At 38.8% G+C, this 21,503-nt stretch overlaps 2 protein-coding genes across 5 annotated transcripts in view; both read right to left on the minus strand.

Annotated features, from left to right (window-relative positions):
• CCDC83 (coiled-coil domain containing 83) overlaps positions 1 to 21,503 on the minus strand; it is a 371,061-nt gene that overhangs the window by 303,766 nt on the left and 45,792 nt on the right. The gene's annotated exons all lie outside the window — the stretch shown is intronic.
• Positions 2,490 to 21,503, minus strand: part of EED (embryonic ectoderm development) — a 29,966-nt gene continuing 10,952 nt past the window's right edge. For all 4 annotated transcript variants that reach the window (XM_007538449.3, XM_060177402.1, XM_060177401.1 and 1 more), the window contains 8 exons: positions 19,052 to 19,177; positions 18,411 to 18,492; positions 13,440 to 13,531; positions 12,029 to 12,162; positions 6,601 to 6,706; positions 4,459 to 4,617; positions 3,461 to 3,534; positions 2,490 to 2,964 (listed from right to left, as the gene is read on the minus strand). In XM_007538449.3, the coding sequence (XP_007538511.1) occupies positions 2,838 to 2,964; positions 3,461 to 3,534; positions 4,459 to 4,617; positions 6,601 to 6,706; positions 12,029 to 12,162; positions 13,440 to 13,531; positions 18,411 to 18,492; positions 19,052 to 19,177 (900 nt within the window). In that variant the 3' untranslated portion in view covers positions 2,490 to 2,837. The remainder of the gene's footprint in view (positions 2,965 to 3,460; positions 3,535 to 4,458; positions 4,618 to 6,600; positions 6,707 to 12,028; positions 12,163 to 13,439; positions 13,532 to 18,410; positions 18,493 to 19,051; positions 19,178 to 21,503) is intronic.

The raw sequence follows: 21,503 nt of genomic DNA on the forward strand, positions 1-21,503 counted from the left end.
TCCTTCCTAGCCGACTGAATCCACATGGATCCCAGTCACTTTCAAAGCCAGCAACAAGCAGCTCCTGACAGCTTTGCTGTTGACTGGCTACGGAAAAAGGGCAAACGCTAGAAGAAGACTTTACTAAATCCTTACAGTAGGCATTATTACTCCGTACTTAAATAATTATTCATTAACAAGAAAAAGAACCAGAAGGGGACCTGCAGGTGGCACACCCACCTGGTTAAGCACACATAGCACCAAGAGCAAGGCCCTGGGTTTGAACCCTGCTCCCAACCAGCAGGAGGTCTGTTTCAGGAGCCTTGAAGCAAGTATGCAGGTGTCTTATCTTTCTCTCCATCTATTCATCCCCTCTCAGTTTCTCTTTGTCCTAATGGAATGAGAAAGGAAGGAAGGAAGGAAGGAAGGAAGGAAGGAAGGAAGGAAGGAAGGAAGGGAGGGAAGAAAAGTGGCTGCCAGGAGCAGTGAATTTGTACAGACCGAATCACTGGAGACAAAATAAATAAAACTAAAAAAAAAAAAAAAAGAACCAGAGCATTAATGTGGACAATGCAGGAGATTGAACTCAGGACCACATACTTGAGAGTTCAATGCTCTAGCCACTTCACCACCGGCTGGATACTATTTCTTTTATTTTGCAGAGGAAATCACCTAGAAAGACTTGCCCACCTCTTTATACAGCACCAAATATTGGAGCCTGGATCCAAGTACTAATCCAAATATGCTTTTTATTTCTTTGTGTTACTCAGTATTTCAACACTAAGTGACCCAGTAAAAAAAGGTCTTAGGGTTTCAGATGTGAGGTCTTAAGTTCAATTTCATCAATAAATATGCCTGAATGATGCCCTATTTTCTCTCATTAATAAATGTTTTTAAAAGGGGGAGGGCAGGTGGCCCTCAGGCAATAGCACACCTAGGTAAGTGCACACACTATAGTGCAGAAGGAACCAGGTTTATGCTCTTGGTGTTGGTATGCTTCTAAGACCCCTTCTGTTTCATTGGTTTAATCCCCCGTTTAACACTGTATTCTATTTACATAACCAGTTAACTAAGCACCACCCTGCCTCCAGGGCATTGGTCTAATCCTCACTGTTTTGCATGCTTTTTCCTTCTCCCCACCCCCTATCCAACGTACATCCTCTTCAGACCTGAATCTTCTGCCTCAGGATATATAAGGACAAGATTGTGATTAGAGATAGCTTAGATTGCACTGCGTTCCACATGAATAAAAACTGAACTGCGTACCACTCAGCCATGGTCATCTCTACATGCTTTATTGCCTCTGCTTTAGATACACCAATTCCATCTACTATCTCAGGATATTTTGGGATTTTTTTCTTACCTTTTGATTTCATTTTTGTTTCTTAGACATAAATATATGAAAAGCATGTTGCCTTTGGGATAAAACAGCAATTCTCAGCCTTATGATATCCTCAATCAATTCTTTTTACCTATCCAATAAACTGGTGAAATAATTCACTTTAGGCATACTTGACATCATTGTTAACCTTCTACATTTAAGTTTCTGCTTTTAAGTTCATTCCTTCTTTAATCTGCCCACTAAAAGACCTATGGCAATACTTTACATATGGAAAAACGGGTTACTAAATATCCTGTATCCTTTGTAGAAGCAGGAGATAGCTCATGAAATATATGAGCTTATCATATGTGAGATCCTGGGTTCAAACTGGGTATGAAACAGTACTATAGAGCACATGGAGAGTGGGAGGAGTGGGGGGAGAGGAGTTTAAGGGAGAGCTCCATGAATGGTGGCATGGTGCTAGGTATCTATCTCCTAAATAAATGACAAAAAAAAGGGGGGGGGCTTGGGAGTTTGCTTAGTATGCTCAAAGCCTAGTTTATTCCTCAGGGAACATTAATAAAGAATATATATATATATATATATATATATATGACAATATAGAAAACAGAATTTGCAGACCATCAAATTAGCTCACTTTAATAGTGTGGTGAGGGTGGGGGTAGATAATGATTATGCATGAGTCTCCAAAGTCCAAGATTCAATCCCCCACACTACCAAAAGCCAGAGCTGATCAGTTCTCTCGTTAAAAAATAGTAATATAAAAAAATAATAGCATGATGCTTTGACATGCCTGGGACCTAGGTTTAAGCCCAGCTCCCTCTGCATTGGAGGAAACTTTGGTAATTGATGAGTCTATTTGAAAGTCCTGTTAGCCTTGCTGACAAAATTTTAAAAATAACTTTTTTAATAAACTTAAAAATGTATTTAGAGTTTAGTGTAGGTTGCATTCCCATTACTTTACAGGTGTTAACTAATTGGATTGGTACAATAACCCTATGGAGCTTATTATCCCTGTTCCATACATAAGGAAACTGGAACAAATTCTAAGATACTTACCCAAGGTCAGCACATGGCAGCAGCAAAATCTCATTTGTTTTTTGTTTTATTTATTTATTTTTTCTAGACGTAAATGATCCAACCTTTATTTGGACTGGTAGAACTAAAATTTACATCCCATCTGGAGCTTATACTTTACTGCAGTGTATGTCTACAAAAATAAAGATCATTACAAAAAGGTAAGGCATACATTTATTACTTTCAACAGTTCTTTTCATCACAATGAAAATAAGCTAGAGTAACACAATTTTACAAAAATAAATTTTTATTAAAAGCAGTAGAGTCTGAGCAGGAGACAGTACAAAGAATGTAAACAATGTAAACATCACTACATTCAGCTCAGCCTGATTGAATGCTGATAGACAACTTTAATGGCTTTAAGAGACCTTACTAGCAAGATACATTAGTTCTACTTTACACAGAAAACACACTCTAATTCTGATTAGGAAAAGGTATTTTATCGAAGACGGTCCCATCGCCAAATACTGGCATCATCACAAACAGCTATGAGAATGCTGCTGTCTCTGCTAAAGCTGGTTTGCCGAATAGCAGCTCCACATTTATGATGAGTCAGTGTTGTACATCTAGGGAGAAAACATGACAACAGGTTATACTATTCATGCAGAATGCTGTCGTGTTTCATTCATTTACATCTAACTCACTTAAAACAGTGAATGAGACAGTGAACAATGTTCCACCTCATGTAGAAGGTACTTAAAACAAAACAGACTTCACAAAGACTTCTGTGCAAAATGAGCATATTTTAATTTAAGATGTACTGGGTAACGTACATAGAGAACTAAGGTGCCTCCACTATATTGCTGAAAAACAATAAACAAACAAAAAAGTAGGGATGGGGAGACAGCATAGTGGTTTTCTAAAAAGACTTTCATGCTTAAGGCTCCAAGGTTCCAGGATTCAAACCCCAGCACCATCATATGCCAGAGCCGAGCAGTGCTCTGGTAAAATAAATAAATAGGCACATCAAAATAACTCAGGAATAACTTAAGAACCTCTAAAGCGATAAAACATTTTAGAGAAAAGGGTAGAAATTGTGAACAGGAATTCCTAAATACTTACTTAGCTTTGTGAGGATCTTCAACTTCTAAATCCCAAACATAAAGTTTGCCAACCTGATTGCCCAATGCAAGCATCTGTATAAATATATTTTTAAAAACATCAAATTCTCAAAATAAGGCCACTGAGTATTCAAGTTGTCCTAAGACACCTTTCTTCCTTTAGAAAAGTTACCTCTTGAAAATGGCTATATTTTCATTCTCTTGCATTCTTTATTTCTTTTATAGATGGGAGCAAAAACTATTGTAAATGGACTAAGAACTCTCATCTGCAATTTTGCCTTCCAGTAATTTGTTACCCATGGCCAATTCTGATAAGAAATTACATGCTATTTGGTGGCAGAGAAACACAGCTTTTATTACAGTAGTGTTGCAACTTTCCTTTTTTAATTGTTATATTAATCTATTACTGTGTTTAGTTTATAAACCGAACTTTACCTTAGGTATGTATGCGTCTTGGGATAAAGCAGGATATATATACACAGGTGTTACCTGAATTTTGAAAATTACGGTATTATGCAAATCATTTTACAGTGACTTTACAACTTGCACTGGCTAGTTGTTTCTTCTGCTGTAACAGTATTGCAAAAGCTACAGAAAACTCAATACTTTCATCCTAATATCAAATGTCCTAAGAATTTCAGATAACTGCTATTTTTGCCTTTGCTTTTTTTTTTTTGCCTTATGTACTGATTCAAGTTTTTCCTGGTAAAATGCTACATAAATGGATTAATACTCTAGCTTCCAATATTAAAACTTAGTAACAGATGTTATGGAGAGTAGACACCAAACTGCCACCACTGACAACTAGCAATTTCATTCTTAATAGCAGTGCAGATTGTGAGTGAAGTCACAAAGGTAGAGTAACATCTAAAGTGAAAAAAAAAAAAGGAAAAAACACACAAAGCACTGAGTAAGTTCTTACATGAAATAACAAAAGATGTGCAAAAGAGAAAACAATAATCTTAATTTTATAATTTCATAATGTAAAAATGTTGCTACCTTTTGCCAGAAATCCATAGAAAACCTCATGTACCAAATGTCACACTGACTATAATCAAATCGCCCAAGAATAGTCACATTAGATTCACTGGGTTTAATTTTATCTATATCATCTTCCATCTTCCCAGGTTTCCAGCACACAATGGCATTTTCACAAGACTTAAAAGAGATCGAGAAAAAAAAGAAATATTACTTGCAAAACTCAATTTTAAATATAAAAACACAGTTGCTTTTCCTGTTGTCATTTTAGAACTGACAGTTCATGTAACACGGTAACCCACCTACCAAGTGACAGTGACATATATTCATTTATGCTGATTCAATATCTACACTTGAGGATAAGAAGTCTGATTAGCAACAGAATTTGATAACACAAAAGCATTACATTGTATGGGGTATTTATTTTGGAAATCACAATTTCTCTGCCAGACAAAATCATCTTCCATCTAGGCCCTTTGGTGTCCAGAGACTACAAGTGTTTTATAGGAAAAAGTAAATTACAAATTCTGTCTGAGAATGCATGGTTCTTCAATATGGGCCCTGCTACTTCACTACTTTCATCTTTCCCCACCCAAAAGCGCATTGCATTTTGTAACTCCAGGAAATTCACTTCATCTGGGCAACTGATAAGTCATCTTGATATATTATAAATACTTTCAATTTTATATTAAGTCTCAGCACAGAAAAAAAGATAAAGAGACTTGTAGTCATCTTTGAAAGCAGCGGCCGTCTCACTGCCATAATCAGAAAGGATGTAGGCAGACTGTGAGGTGATTGCCAATACCATATCCAAGAATAAAAGCAAAGAGGCAAAGAAGTAAGAGAGAGAAGTGATGTTTACAGAGGACAGTCAAGAATGTGCACAGGTAATTAATTGTTGGGAAGTGTATGATTAGAAGCAATGCATGGGAGTCAGGTGGTAGCGTAGCAGGTTAAGGCACGTGGCGCAAAATGCAAGGACCAGTGGAAGGATGCTGATTCCAGCCCCTGGCTCCCCACCTGCAGGGGAGTCGCTTCACAGGCGGTGAAGCAGGTCTTTTTCTCCCCCTCTGTTTTCCCCTCCTCTCTCCATTTCTCTCTGTCCTATCCAACAATGACGATTTCAACAGTAACTACAACAATAAAAACAAGGGCAACTAAAAGGAAATAAAGATTTTAAAAAAATCTTAAAAAATAAAAACTACTCTGCACTACCTCTAAAATTTCCTGTGAATCTAATTATTTCAAAAATCAAGTTAAGTGGTCCAGGAGGTGGCACAGTGGATAAAGCATTAGACTTTCAAGCATGAGGTCCTGAGTTCAATCCCCAGCAGCACATGTATCAGAGTGATGTCTGGTTCTTTCTCTCTTTCCTCCTATCTTTCTCATAAATAAAAAAAAAGTAAATTCTTAAAAAAAAAAAAATATATATATATATATATATATATTATATATATATCAAGTTAAAAAAGTGAAACTACACCAACAAAGAAAATAAATAAATAAGGGTGGGGGTAGACAGCATAATGGTTATGTAAAGAGACTCTCATGCCTGAGGCTCCAAAGTCCCAGGTTCAATCTCCCACACCCCCATAAACCAGAGATGACCAGTGCTCTGGTTAAAAAAAAAAAAAAAAAAAAAGGAAAAAAGAAATACAAAGAAATACAAAGAAATTAAGGTTTGTTCAAGGAAATGCAAAATATCCTGAAAACCACATCCAGCCAAAAAAAAAAAAATTACATATACATAATCATATACACCAACATGCCAGAGTCAAGGTACAGTCCTTGAGACTATACCAGCTGTTTCTGTACATAAATGTTTACTGAAATGGACACAAGCATACCAAAGAGAAAGAAAGAAAAAAAAACACAACTGCCTTTAGGTGTTATTTTACATCAATTATGAGAGCACAGGATCATATTACAATCATTTCTTCATTTATTGGAGCACCAACTGTAATATCCTATCAGAATGGTTTATGGCTAAAACACTTCTCCGAATCTACTAAAATATTGTGAAGCCTAACTGTAAAAAGCAATATTCTATCTGCCATCCACTTTACCAAATGCATAAAAAAAAACAAAAAAAAAAACACCAAACCCTGAAAAGTTCCAACTCCCAGAAACTACGGAAGTACAGCTTAACGGCAGTTACCATACCTTGGAAAGTATCAAATCACCTAACCATCGCACACAATCCACATAATTCCTATGTATGTCTCTGGTAGAAAAGTCAGGAAAGTGGATTTTCTGAGAAATAAATGGCCTGAAACGGAAATGTCAACAGTTAACAGGAAAAACATAGTAGAATCACACACTGATTTTCACCTTTGGATTTTAAAATGTTGGGAAATAAAATGATTATTAACTCTTCTGTGGTCCTAGAAAGTTACACAACTTCCTGTTTGTTAAGCACTAGTGTCTCACTATGTTTTCGTTTCTATATTCTATCTTATTTATCAGCTCTCACTTCAACTTTTCCTTTGCCCTATGAAATCTCACTAAATAAAAGCTCCTGTTTCCCACTTAACTCTATGTAGACTAAAATTCAACTCTTCAAGCTTTGGCTACCCCACTAATGATAAACAGGCATTTATTACAGCACTAGAACATACTCACAAAAAATATTAAGTTATAAACTAAATCCTTTACAATTCTGCAATAATAGACTATCTCTGAATGTCAACATATCTAAATTATGTCAAGAGAAATCACTGTTCCAAGGAAGAACAATGGAACATCATTCAAAGGCTACTAAAGATTAAGGCTGGTTGAGAGTACTACTTTGTAGCAATCATTTGTGAGAATACCTGACAGGAATCTTATATGTACTAGGACTTTTACTTTATTGAGGAGAGTAGAAAATGTGGTGCTATGTTCTCCTTAAAGGTGTTTATGAGCAGACCATAAACAAAAGAAGTCATACCTCTGTATATGTATAAATGTATACCTAACTGTACTCATCTAGTAAACATTTCCATTTTTCTACTGAAATAACTGGATAGGGGTGATACGAAGATGAGCTGGGTCCTGGGCAATTCACATTTATCTCCTTTACCCTTTTATCCATTTAAGAGGGCCCACTGGGCCAAAATTCCTCTAAATTCAAATTCTGCTATTTTTCCTTTATTAGAACACTAGAGTGTAATTAGTGATCTCATGTAAGTGCTTGACTTTACTATAATCATGCTTGCTGCTTAGTCAATTATGTTAGAAACTATAGTGAAGCCTCTCAAGGAGTAAGCCAGCAAAGCCAAAGGATGCTCATTGTAAAGTATGAAAGTGTGAAACATTATTTAGTCTGAAGCTCTCGTAGAGTATAAAAACAAACTTAATATGGGGCTGGGTGGTGGTTCACCTGGTTGAGCGCACATGTTACAATGCACAAGGACCCAAGTTCAAGACCCCGGTCCCACCTGCTGCAGGGAAGCTTTGCAAGTGGTGAAGCAGGGCTGCAGGTATCTTCCTCTCCCTATCACTCCCTTCCCTCTCTAATTCTAGCTATCACTAGCTAATAAATAAAGATAAAATTGTTTTTAAATTAATAATGCATTAACACTTGGTGTTTTCAAATAGAAACCTGGAGGTTGCACTAATTTTTACAGGTCACTGAGATTTGATGTATGTTATAGCATGAAAGTATTTACTGATGATTATGAAATTTAACTAACAACTTATTTTTATAAACCAGCATGATAACCAGAAAACAAATTGTAAGTCTTTGCTAATATTGAAGTACAAAATGAACACACAGTCATAATAGTTATGGTAAGAATATTAATAACAGTCTGGTAAGATTTTAAAAGGTCACTCAATTAAAAATTAAGAAACGGGCAGTGGTGCAGCAGGTTAAGTGCATGTGGCGCGAAGCCCAAGGACCAGCATTAAGGATCCCGGTTCGAGCTCCTAGTTCCCCACCTGCAAGGGGTCACTTCACAAGCGGTGAAGCTGATCTGCAGGTGTCTTTCTCTCCCCTCTCTGTCTTCCCCTCTTCTCTCCATTTCTCTCTGTCCCATCCAACAACGACGACATCAATAACAACAATAATAATAACTACAACAATAAAACAATGGGCAACAAAAGGGAATAAATAAATGAATAAATATTGTTTAAAAAATTAAGAAACTGAAAAATGTTACCAAGTTTGACATACAGCCCAACAGAGAAAGATTTCTACTTTCTGAATAATCTTCATTTAATAAAATGAGCATCGTTTGAGGAGAAGCATCTTACCATCATAAATTAAAGCTAAGAACCCCATTTCTTAAACCATGATTTACTATTTATAATGTTGACAAGTAAGGCTAATATCTCACTGGCAGGTCCTTCATTCCAGAGTAAGTTTATATGCTCTAACAGTTCTAGGGCTGGAGAAATAGCTCATCTGGGAGAATGTCTGCTTCACCATGCATATGATTCAGACTCAAGCTGGGGCCACACCACACTGGGGAAAGTTTCAGTGATGTGATGACTTTCTCTCTCCACTTATTTATTTATTTATTTTTAATATTTTATTTTATTTATTTATTCCCTTTTGTTGCCCTTGTTGTTTTATAGTTGTAGTTATTATTGTTGTTATCATCGTTGTTGGATAGGACAGAGAGAAATGGAGAGAGGAGGGGAAGACAGAGAGGAGGAGAGAAAGACACCTGCAGACCTGCTTCACCGCCTGTGAAGCGACTCCCCTGCAGGTGGGGAGCCGGGGTTTGAACCGGGATCCTTATGCTGGTCCTTGTGCTTTGCGCCACCTGCACTTAACCCGCTGCGCTACAGCCCGACTCCCTATTTATTTTTTATATTTATTTATTTTCCCTTTTGTTGCCCTTGTTTTTCATTATTGTTGTAGTTGTTATTGATGTCGTCATTGTTAGGACAGAAAGAAATGGAGAGGGAAAGACAGAGGGGGAGAGAGAAAGAGACCTGCAGACCTGCTTCAATGCCTGTGAAGCGACTCCCTTGCTGGTGGGGAGCCAGAGGCTTGAACCAGGATCCTTATGCTGGTCCTTGTGTTTTGCACCACGTGCCCTTAAACTGCTGTGCTACCGCCCGACTCTATTTATTTTTGTTGTTATCAGGGCCTCACAAATCTGAGCTGACTTTTTCAGACATAGAGGAGACTGATATTTGAAGGGGGGAGAGGGGAAATGAGGTAGTACAGTATGGAAGCTTCCCCCCAGCATGGTAGAGGTCTGGTTTAAATCTGAGTATGTGGATGACAAAGCAGGTACACTATCCAGGTAAGCTTTATGGTTGGCCCGTCTGACTCTGTCTGAAAACGTCAGCCTGGAGTGGTGAAGCTCTGGCAATGACAAACAGTGCTAACAAAAATAACAGTGTTTTATCATTTAAAAGGCTAATCATGTATTACCAAATAAAAAATAACTTTAAACATACTATTAAGGTGAAGACAAAGTGTAATAAGGGGTTTTAAAAAATGAGTCACATATATGATAGAAAAAATGGGGCCCAGGCTGGGGAGACAGCATAATAGATATGCAAATAGATTTCATGCCTGAGGCTCTATAATCCCAGGTTCAATCCCTGGTACCACCATAAACCAGAGCTGAGCAATGCTCTGGTATTTCTCACATTAAAAATATACTAAGGAAGGAAGGAAAGGAGGAAGGGGAGCAGAGAGGAGGAGAAGGGAGGGGAGAGGAGGGGAAGGGAGGCAGAGAGGGAAGGAGAGAAGGAGGGAGGGAGGGAGGGAAAGAAGGAAAAGAAAAGTGGGTCATGGTGGCCAGGAGCAGGTACACCTAGTTGAGTGCATACACTACAAAGCACAAGGATCCAGATCCAAGTCCCCTGCAAGGGGAAAGCTTAATGAGTAGTGAAACAGCGCTGCAGTTGTCTGTCTCTTTCCCTTTTTTTTTTTTTCTCATCCAGGGTTATTGCTGGGTTTGGTGCCTGCACCATTAATCCACCGCTCCTGGAGGCCATTTTTCCCCCCTTTTGTTGCCCTTGTTGTAGCTTCCTTGTAGTTATTATTATTGCCCTTGTTGACGCAATTCGTTGTTGGATAGGAGAGAGAGAAATGGAGGAGGGGAAGACAGAGAAGGGGAGAGAAAGATAGACACCTGCAGACCTGCTTCACCGCCTGTGAAGCGACTCCCTTGCAGGTGGGGAGCCGGGGGCTCGAACCGGGATCCTTATGCCGGTCCCTGCGCTTTGCGCCACATGCGCTTAACCCGCTGCGCCACCGCCCGACCCCCACTCTTTCCCTTTTTTAATCTTCCACCCCCTCTCAAGTTCTGTCTGTCTCTATCCAGTAATAAATAAATAAAAAGATTTTTTAAAAAATGTGGGACAGGGAGATGGCCCAGAATCAATACCTAATCAGATTTGATTCTGATACCACATGAGCCAAAGTGCCGTGGCTCTATCTCCTTTAAGAAATGGGGGGGCGGGGGGGGAAGGGGTCGGGCAATAGCACAGCAGGTTAAGTGCACGTGGCATAAAGTGCGGGGACCAGCAGAAGGATACCAGTTTGATCCCCGGTCCCAGCATCTGCAGGGGAGTCGCTTCACAGGTGAAGCAGGTCTGCAGGTGTCTATCTTTCTCTCCCCCTGTCTGCCTCTTCTCTCTCCATTTCTCTCTGTCCTAAACAACAACAAGGATATCAATAACAATAATAATAACCACAACAATGGTAAAACAACCAGGGTAACAAAAAGGAAAATGGCCTCCAGGAGCAGTGGATTCATGGTGCAAGAACCGAGCCCTGGCAATAACCCTGGAGGCAAAAATAAATAAATAAATAAATAAATGGGAGGTGATACAGTAGAGTAGTGAGCTCTTAAGCATGAGGTACCAAGTTTGATACCCAGCATCACATTTCAGTGATGCTTTGATTTTCTCACTCATGTTTTTTTTCTCTCTCTAATTAATAAATAAGTTTTTAAAAGAAAGAAAATAAACAAATTCTTTGGAAAATAGAGCCAGAAAGATATCTCAGCATCAGAGCACAAGACTTGCATGCATGAAGTCCCAAAGGTGACAGGTTCAAATGTAGGCAACATCATATGCCAGAGCTGAAAAGTGCTCTGGTTTCCCTTATATAGCATAATGGTTGTGCAAAGAGACTCTAATGCCTGAGACGCTCAATCCCCGGCACCATCATAAGCAAGGGCTTAGTAGTGCTCTGGTAAAAAATAAGAATTAAATTAAAATAAAGAATAAATTTGAGGAGGTCAGGCAGCAGTGCCTGTTAAGCGCAAAGTACAAAGTAAAAGGACCCGAACAAGGACCTGGGTTTGGTTCTCCCTCTCCCCACCTGAAGGGGGAAACACCTCACAAGCAGTGAAGCAGGTCTGCAGTTATTGTTCTCTCTCGCTATCTCCCTCTCCTCTCTCAATGTCTCTCTGTCCTATCAAATGAAAATGAAAAAAAAAAAAAAAGGCGTCCAGAAGTGGTGGATTTGTAGTATATTGCACTGAAGCAATGGACTCTGGATGGGGGAGGGAGGAAACCAAGAGAATTGTGGGGTCCTGGTGCATAATCAAACTGTATAAATGTATCAATGACTATGCTGTAAAACATTAAATCCAATAAAAATAAAATAAATTATTTTAAGCACCACAACTGTTACCTGTTAGTTTTGTTTGGGTTATAATCATAAGATTCCTTAATTGCATTCATCATTCTCTTGGAATTAATCCTCCAAAGTTTAAGAGAGTGGTCCATACCACAGGACATTATTTTTTCACCCAAAAGATCATAATCCTGTATGTAAAACAGAAAAGTTTAAATGTATTAATTACTTTCTCCAAATACACTTCCCAGTTATCATTCGACGTACAGCACAGTGAAAGGTGCATTTGAAACCACTTGTGATCTGGGAGGTGGCGCAGTAGATAAAACGTTGGTCTCTCAGGCATGAGGTCCTGAGTTCAATCCCCAGCAGCACATGTACCAGAGTGATGTCTGGTTCTTTCTCTCTCTCCTATCCTTGTCATTAATAAATAAAAAAATAAAAAAAATAATAAGAAACCACAATATCAGTATTTTTAAATATATATATATATATATATATATATATATATATATGCGCCATAGATTGGTTTGTACAAGATTTAGTTTTAATTGCTGTGTCACCACAGTATACAGATTTCTACAACATGAGAAGCTAGAAAGCAATTTCTTAAATATTTCCCCTTTCATTCTGAATATTAAATGTAATAGTAAAACCAGATACAAAACCCTCAAGTCATAATTTGCCTAAACCTGATGCAATCTGGAGGTGGAAATGTACCCGTGAACAACTGGACAGTTGTTTCTTCTTAATTTGTATTATCAAAGTCAAAACTCTTAGCTACGTTGGTTTACTTTTTAAATAAAGAAAAAACAGCTAAGAAATAAAATCAAATTATTTTAACTTTTTCATATTTACAAATTTTAATATATACCTACCAAATCATCTATTATAAGACCTAATTCCATCTTATTCACAGATATGCAGATGACAGTCTAAGATGCTGCTGAATTCAGCACATAGTACATAGTGTTAATCTCATACCTGAGAGTGACTATTCCCCTCCCCTCAATTTCTTTCAGTCCTATCAAAATTAAATAAAGTTTAAAAAAATGAAAGTAAACTTGGTGATCTGAGATTAATAAAGGGAAAAAAGTTAATAGTATTCTTCATGAGACCGCAAATACTAGTATATAATGTAAGAATATGGATCAAGGATGGGGTTAGATAGCATAATGGTTATGCAAAGAGACTCTCATGCCTGAGGCTCTAAAGACCTGAGGCTCAATCCCCCGTACCACCATAAGCCAGCATTGAGCAGTGCTCTGGTAGAAAAAAGAATATGGATCAAACACCAAGAAACTTCCTTCAGGTCTTCACCTGTAAGATAAAAACCTCTGTCATAAGTCAGTGAAGCTGGCAGATTCCACAAGACAAATCATATTCTTCCTTCTAAGGGAAGAGGCCCACAAGGGCCATGCCCAGCTACATACACCTGAAGGTCACTGCCCTGCACCTCTCAACTTACAGCACTCAGAACTTCATCTCTGTGCCCTTCCACACCACCAAATATTGCCACCAAAGTGTCTGTTTGGATATTCCATAGTCGCAAAGCATGATCTAGCACAGACAAAAAAAAAAAAAAAAAAAAAAGGTCAAAATCACTTATATAGACTTTTATATAGTAACTTGAAAAGTTTGGACCTCAGCTGTGTAAAGAACAAAAATGGAATTATACTGCAACTTTAAATACCTGTATCACATGTAAATTTACAAGTATGAGCTCAAACTTTCAAGACAAGAGAAAAATATACCTATAGATCTTAAAAATATTTTATGACAGGCAAAATAACTCACTTTAACAGTATGCTTACTTGACCATACACCTGACCCATTTGAGCCTGGCCCCTATAGTATTGAAGGAAGCTTCAGTCCTATAACGGCTTTCCCTAATGAGGAGAAACATTTCTGAGGTGGTACTCAGGGGTTTAACGTAAGTTTATATTATGCCACAGAACAGGATACTAACCAGACACACTAACAAACTGAAGGGGTAGCTCAGTTCATTAGATCACCAGTGCATACATCTGAAACCCCAGATGCTGATGGTTCAATTCCTGGTACTACTTAATGCCACAGCTGGACAATGCTCTGGTATATCATAACAAAATAAATAAATAAGTAAAACTTTAAAAGATTTTTGAAAACTTTAATTTGATAGAAGAAATTGAGTGGGGAGAAGACATAATGGTTATGCAAAAAGACTTTCATTCCTGAGGTACCAAAATCTCATGTTCAATTCCCAGCAGCACAAGCCTGAGCTGAATATACCATGGGGGAGAGGTGCAGGGGAGAACTTCCCTACTGTGGGTGGCAACTATGGGTTTGAACCTGAATCTGCTCATAATAATGTGTATACTTGACAGGATAGTTAAATCTGGGGGGGTGGTGGTGAAAGGAAGGGGAACATGTAGATTTATAAGATTCCTATAGTAAACCTAAAATGCTGGGTTATCAATAAAGTCATGATATATTTAAACATCATGACTTTTCTGACAACCCAACAGAACTGAAAACTGTACCTACATCATTAATTATAGAGCTTTTATAAACTATATTTAACTGTTGTTTGAAAATCTCATAGCCACAAAATAATGTACAGCTATATTAATGTAAGAAATATGATAAAGGATGAGGGAGATAGGAGAATGATTATGCAAAAAGACTCTCATTCCTGATGCCCTCAGGATCCAGGTTCAATTTCTAGCATCACCATAAGCCAAAACTAAGGTGCTCTTGTAACGTAATTTTTAAAACGTTTGAGATATAACAATGTCTACACTATACATGAATATCATCAATATCATAATAGGTACAGGAGGTGGTAAGGGGACCTAATACTGTTACAGTGTTTCAATGAATCTATGTATAATGATTTATGGAGACACTTGTTTCTATTCCCCTTAAATATATATACATACCAAGGACTGATAATTCTATGCTTAACTGTAAAATTTACCAGTTTTCATGGTTTCATTGTGGTTACACTTCATATTTCCACCAGCAATGTACAAAGGGATTGCAAGTTCTCCATACCCTAGTTAACATGTTTTTCTATTTGAAATTATGGTGATGTGGGTAGGTGAAGTGGTATTTCACTTTATTTCTCCCACATGTAAAAATACTCAGCATTTTTTCTTCTGTACATTTGACATTGTATATGTTCTTTTGAAACAGTCCCATTCAAACTGTCTGCTAAGGCTGGGGAAACAGCATAATGGTTATACAGAAATATTTTCACGTCTGAGGCTCTGAGGTTCCAGGTTCAATCCCCAGCACCACTGTAAGCCAAAGCTGAGCAGTGCTCTGGTCTTTCTCTCTGTATATGTCATTAAAATAAAAAAAAAAATGGTAAAAACCTTTACATCCCTAATTGGGCAGTCCTTTTAATACTGAACTGGAAAAACTCTTGACGTGTCCTCTACTAATATATGATATAAAGATACCTTCTACCCTGTAAACTTTTTATTTACTTATTTTAATGAAAGATATAGAGAGATAGACCAGAGCACTGCTTACGGTGGTGATGGAGATTGAACCTGGGACCTTAGAGCCTCAGGCATGAAATTCTATTTACATAACCATTATGCTATCTCCCCAGCCCTCCTATAAATTTTTTTGACCTTTTTGATAGCATTGTTTGCAATGAAAGGCCTACCCATTTTGACAAACTTCCTTGTTGAGGCACCATGATGCAGACATCCCTTGGGACTGTCCATGAAGCTCTAGGTGGTGCCAGGCCCTAACCCAGAGCCTTATCCATGGCAAGGATTAGGCTCTGCCACAAGGACATATCTTAATATAAACTGATAGAGAGGGAGGGGAAGAAGAAACCACAGATTTATAAGACTTAAAGAGTAAACTTGTGGGGCCAGGCAGTGGTGCACTGGGCTAAGCATACATAGCACTAAGTGCAAGAACCCTGGTTCGAGTCCCCGGTTCCTCATTGCAGAGGGGGTGACTTCACAAGTGGTGAAACACATCTGCAGGTGTCTATCTTTCTCTCCCCCTATCTATCTTCCCCTCCTCTCTCAATGTCTCTCTGTCCTATGGGGGGAGGGGGAACAGCCACAGAAGCAGTGGATTCCTAGTGTAAGCACCAAGCCCCACTGATAACCCTGGAGGCAAATAAATAAATAAAAAGAAAATAAGCTTAACTAGAATAATGTAAGAAATAAAAGAAAAAAAATCGAGAATAGAATGTAGGTAGCTTCGAGGTGGCTCTGAGGCAGAGTCCAGGACTTGCATGCATGAGATCTCAACGTCAACCCCTAGCATCATAGTGATGTCTGATTCTCTCACAATCGAGCTTCCCTCTCTTCATTAAATAAATCTTTAAAGAGATTTAAGTATTTAAGAATTCTTACTCAAAAGGTCAACAAACTATAGTCTTACTAATTAAACAAAAAAAAAAAAACAATTTGAATAACCACCACCTTCATTTCTGGAAAGTAAGAAAAAATTAAGAAGGTGTGAAAACCCAGAATCAATATACATCACCAATACAAGTACAGAAAATATTTCAAAGAACTTGTGCTGAAAAGTTGGCACTTTAAGGAATGTTATAGGAATACTTGATAAAACAACAGCTATCTATATCTATACATATACAAAAAATGAAGTTCCAAATATACTTCTTTACTATATAATCAGGTAGAGTGATCATTTGCAAAACTTCTTCAAAACTCTCAAAAATGTTATAAGCCACCTAAAACCAAGAAAGTTTAATTCACCTGAGCATAAATTTCTGAAGTCTCATAAAATAATATGGAAAAGAAGGGTGACACTTGAGACTAGGCTATAGCTCATTAGTAGATATGAGGCTCCATGTTCAATCCCCAGAACTAGAAAAACGCTAGTGGCCAGGAAATGTCTTAGTGGATTCGAGGACAGAATGTGCCTACCTGACCAGCCTAGACTCAATTCTCGGCACCACACACACCAAATCTGCGCTCTGCTCTTATGTATTCTCTCTCATGAGAAAATACAGGAAATATTATAATTTCTTGCCACCACTGTTATGGTCTGGGCTCTCCACAACTTTCAGATACCACAGTTCCCACAGGATTTTTTTTTTTCCTTTGAGTGGGAGATGGGGGGTGGGGTTAGATAGCATAATGGTTATGCAATGAGCCTGAGGCTTCAAAGACCCAGGTTCAATCCCCCACACCACCATAAATAAACTGGAGCTGAGCAATGCTCTGGTTAAAAAAAGGGAGAGAGAGAGAGAGAAGATGGGTTATGGGGGAGAGGGGAAGAGACACCACAGCATTTCTCCACCTTTGTGAAGCCTCCCCCAAGCAGATGCTTCCATGTGCAGGTCAGAGGCTTAAACTGTGATCCTCAAGCATGGCAATATATAATGCTGTCTACCAGGTAAAGTTATCTCCCAGCCCCACAAAAATAAACAAATTAATTAAATAGCTCTTAAAAGAAAAGCCATGGCCCAGAAGGTGGCACAGTGCCAAAAGTGTTGGGCTCAAGAGCATCAGGTTATGTGCCAAAATGATGCACAAGTTCTCTCTTCTCTACTAACCATGTGTAAATAACTACATCTTAAAAAAAGAAAGAAAAGAAAAAGAAAAGGTAGGCTGCATTGTCACTGGGAACCACCAGCAGCATTCCTGGTGGCTAAAAAAGAGAGGAAAAAAGGGGGGGGGGCACAAAGAGTTGGGCGGTAGCACAGTGGGTTAAGTACAGGTGGCACAAAGCACAAGGACCTGTGGTAAAGCAGGTCTGCAGGTTGATATCTTTCTCTCCCCCTCTGTCTTGCCCTCCTCTCTCCTATCCAACAACAACAACAATAACAACAATAACTACCACAATAAAACAACAAGGGCAACAAAAGGGAATAAATAAATATTTTTTTAAAAAGGAAGTCACAGGGTCAAAGAGTTAATGGAGTAACACAGGCCAACCATATGTGAGGCCCTGCATATAAACAAGGAAAAATCTAACAGAAAAAAAAATTTTTTTCAGGGCCAGGTAGTGCCACACCTGCGTAGGCACACACACTATAGTGAGCAAGGACTCAGGTTCAAGCCCCTGGTCCCTACCTGCAGGGGGAGAGCTTTACAAGTAATGAAGCAGGGCTACAGGTGTCTTCCTGCCTCTACCCAATAAAAAATATTTTAAAACATTGTTTCTTTTTTAAAGTATTTATTTACTTATAATAGGAGGAAATAATGAGAGAGAGAGAGAGAGAGAGAGAACCAGAGAGCATTACCCTGGCAAGGTGATACTGAGATTGAACTCAGGACCTCAGACTTAAGACTCCAACACTTTACCCGCTAAACCACCTCTATAGTCAACAGAAATTTTTAAATTGTGGACAGAAGCTACAGTCCTCTAGTCTCTGTCTTGCTCTTATAAAAAAAGAAAATAAATAAATAAACCATACCCAAATAAATACGACTACACATACATTTACTTTTCTTACCTTTACTTACTGACAGGAGAAGATTTGGATCCCTTGGGTGGAACTTCAGCTCATTAATAGCATTTCCATGACCAACATAGTGCTAGAATAAATTAAACATTTCCAGTTTCACATTTAGACATCAATAAGTTTTCCCTTAGTCTTAAGAGAATGGGGAAATAGTTTCATTTTGAACAGTAGTTCTTAGCCTTGATTATAAATTAAAATTACCCCCGAAAAACTTGGACGGAAGAAACTCACAAGACCTACCTATAGCCACTCCTGTTTTGGTTAGATTAGCCAAGGTACAAACAAAGATTGAAAAGATCCTCAGGAGACCCCAATGTGCTCCAGGATGAAAAACTTCAGATTGGCAAAAGTTCTTAGCAAAGCTTCAAGACAGTTTAATTCATGTGAGTGTCTTGTAAAATGGAACCACTCTTCTGTTACTAGTAATTTACACTTTCAGAATAAGGCAAGACAGGAGGGAAAGCATTTTGCAAATAATATCATTCCATTTCCACTTTTTACAAACATTATTCCACTAGCTTTAAATTCAACACAGGAAGTTTCCTTTCACAGAGGTGCACTGAAAGGGTGAGGGAGAGAAGGGGGGAGAGGAGAGAGGGAGGGAGTGCACTACAACTGAACCAGAAACCTACCTTTATGCACTGCATTGTTATGGGATTAATAATCCTAATTATGCCTCTAGATCCAGCCACAGCCAGCAGAGGATGGCTGGTATTACTATCATATGTCCATGCACAAGTGTAAAAATTTTCATCAGCCTAAGAAATGTCAGTTAAGAATTAACTGTTTTCATAAAAGTAAAAGAGTTACAATTCAACACAGGGAGGCTCTCAAGAACTGATAAAAGTTTCTGACACAGAAGTTCTCATTTCTCTTTACACCATTAGATTTAAACAAGTCTTTTCATCTAAAAGCTAAAGGGGGGGGGGGGGAGTAGTGGCACACAGACTTAAGTGCACATTGGGCAAAGTGCGAAAACTGGCTCAAGAATCCGGGTTCAAACCCAGGGCTCCCACCTGCGGAGGGGGTTGCTTCATAAGCGGTGTCTTTCTCTCCCCCTCTCAATTTCTCTGTCCTATCCAAAATAACAATAACAACAGCAACAATAATGGAACAAAGATGGCCACCAGGAGCAACGGATTTGGATTTGTAATGCAGGCACTGAGTCCCAGCGATAACACTGTAGGCAAAAAAAAAAAAAAAAAAATCCACAGCATGTGATCAAATAAAAGCAATGCCTTCCACTCAATATTTATTATTATTTGGCTCTTTGCTTCACTACTCAACTCTGCAGTTATAGGCAGGCACTGCTTGTGTACCAATGAAGTTTATTTACCCAAACAGTGGCCAGGGCCAGGGAGGCAGCCCTGCAAACAGCAAACAAAGCTTGTATAACTGAAACCCCTGAGGTTCAGCTTCACTCCAAGACACCACCATATGCCAGAACCAAGCAGTGCTCTGATCTCTTCCCAACTTTCAAAGATCAGTAACTCTTGAACAAAATAATAGCCTTGGCTATTACCCAAGGCTGCAGCATACTGGCCCTTGCTGTATTCTCAATACTTTCCAACTACAGCCAGTCAGACACAGCGGAATGACCATTCACTGTTCTCTTCTTTCTCTTTTAATAATTTATCTAAGTAAGAGAGATACAGAAAGAAAGACCAGAGCACTGCTCAGCTGATTTATGGTGGTGCTGGGGATTGTACCAAGGACCTAGAAACTTTGGGGCCCCGGGCATGAAACTTGTTTTGTGTAACCATTATGCTGTCCCCCTGACCACTATTCACTTTCCCACTATTTCCTATGAGGCCTTCTCTCTCTATCTCTCCATTTTAAATATACTTTTTTGTTTAGTTATTAATGAACAAGACAAATTGTGAGGGGAGGTAGAGAGACACCTGCAACCCTGCTCCACCACTCTCAAGCTTCCCCCTGCTTTTATGGACCAAGGGTTTGAACCTGGGTCCTTGCACACTGTAATGTGTGCACTCAAACAAGTGTGCCACTGCTTGGCCCTCTGAGTCCTTCTCTATGTGGTTATAGGTCACTTCATTCCATAAACACTAAGCATGGACATTCTTATCTTTTCTTATTTTGCAAACAGATATGGAAGAAACATCTTATCGCCAAGCATTACCCTGGTATGTCTAATCTTTTTTAAGAATATTTTTACCCCCTTTAAAATCTCAGTGCTACTAACTGAGTACACAAAGTCCCAGGTTCAAGTCCCATCTCCACCTGTGAGGGGGAAGTTTCCTTAGCAGTGAGCCAGTGGTGCAAGTGTGAGTCAATGTGTGTCTCACTCTGTCTCCCCCTTCCATCTTGATTTGTCTATATCCAATAAGTTTATAAATATAAAATACAATCTAGCCATTAATCCCTATTCTGTAATATTTTGTTTCCTAGATGAACTTTTTTTTTTTCTTCCTCTTAAGGCTTTAGAGTTAGATACATTTAAAGCAGTTAGTCACAGCTTCTAATCAATATAACTGGTCAGCAGGGACCAGGTAGTAGTACATCAGGTTAAGCACAAGTAGTACAAAGCACAAGGATCCCAGTTCAAGCCCCCGGCTCCCCACCTGCAGGGTGGTTGGTTTGCAAGTAGTTAAGCAGGTCTGCAGGTGTCTTTCTCTCCCCGCTCTACACTCAATTTCTCTGTCCTATCCAAAAAAGTGTGTGTGTCTGTGGGGGGGAAGGCCTCCAGGAGAAGTGGATTCATAGTGGCAGCACTGAGTCCCTGGAGGTAAATAAATAAATAAATACTGGTCAGGGAAAGGGTAGATAGCGTAATGGTTATGAAAACAAATTCTCATGCCTGAGGCTCCAAAGTCCCAGGTTCAATCCCCTGCACCACCATAAGTCAGAACTGAGTGGTGCTCTGGTAAAAAATAAATAAAAATGGGTCATCAAAATAACTACCCTGTAATGATAAAAGTCCACAATGGGGTAGGGGTAGGTAGTATAATGGTTATGCAAACAGACTGTCAGGAAGCTTTAGACAGTTTGCATTTTGGCTCCCCCCCACCCCCAGTTCAAGGGCTTCAGTTCTTTCTAGTCCACATACGATCAAAACCATCTAGT

The sequence above is a fragment of the Erinaceus europaeus genome, chromosome 17, assembly GCF_950295315.1.
Source record: "Erinaceus europaeus chromosome 17, mEriEur2.1, whole genome shotgun sequence".
In the NCBI taxonomy this organism is placed as follows: Eukaryota; Metazoa; Chordata; class Mammalia; order Eulipotyphla; family Erinaceidae; genus Erinaceus; species Erinaceus europaeus.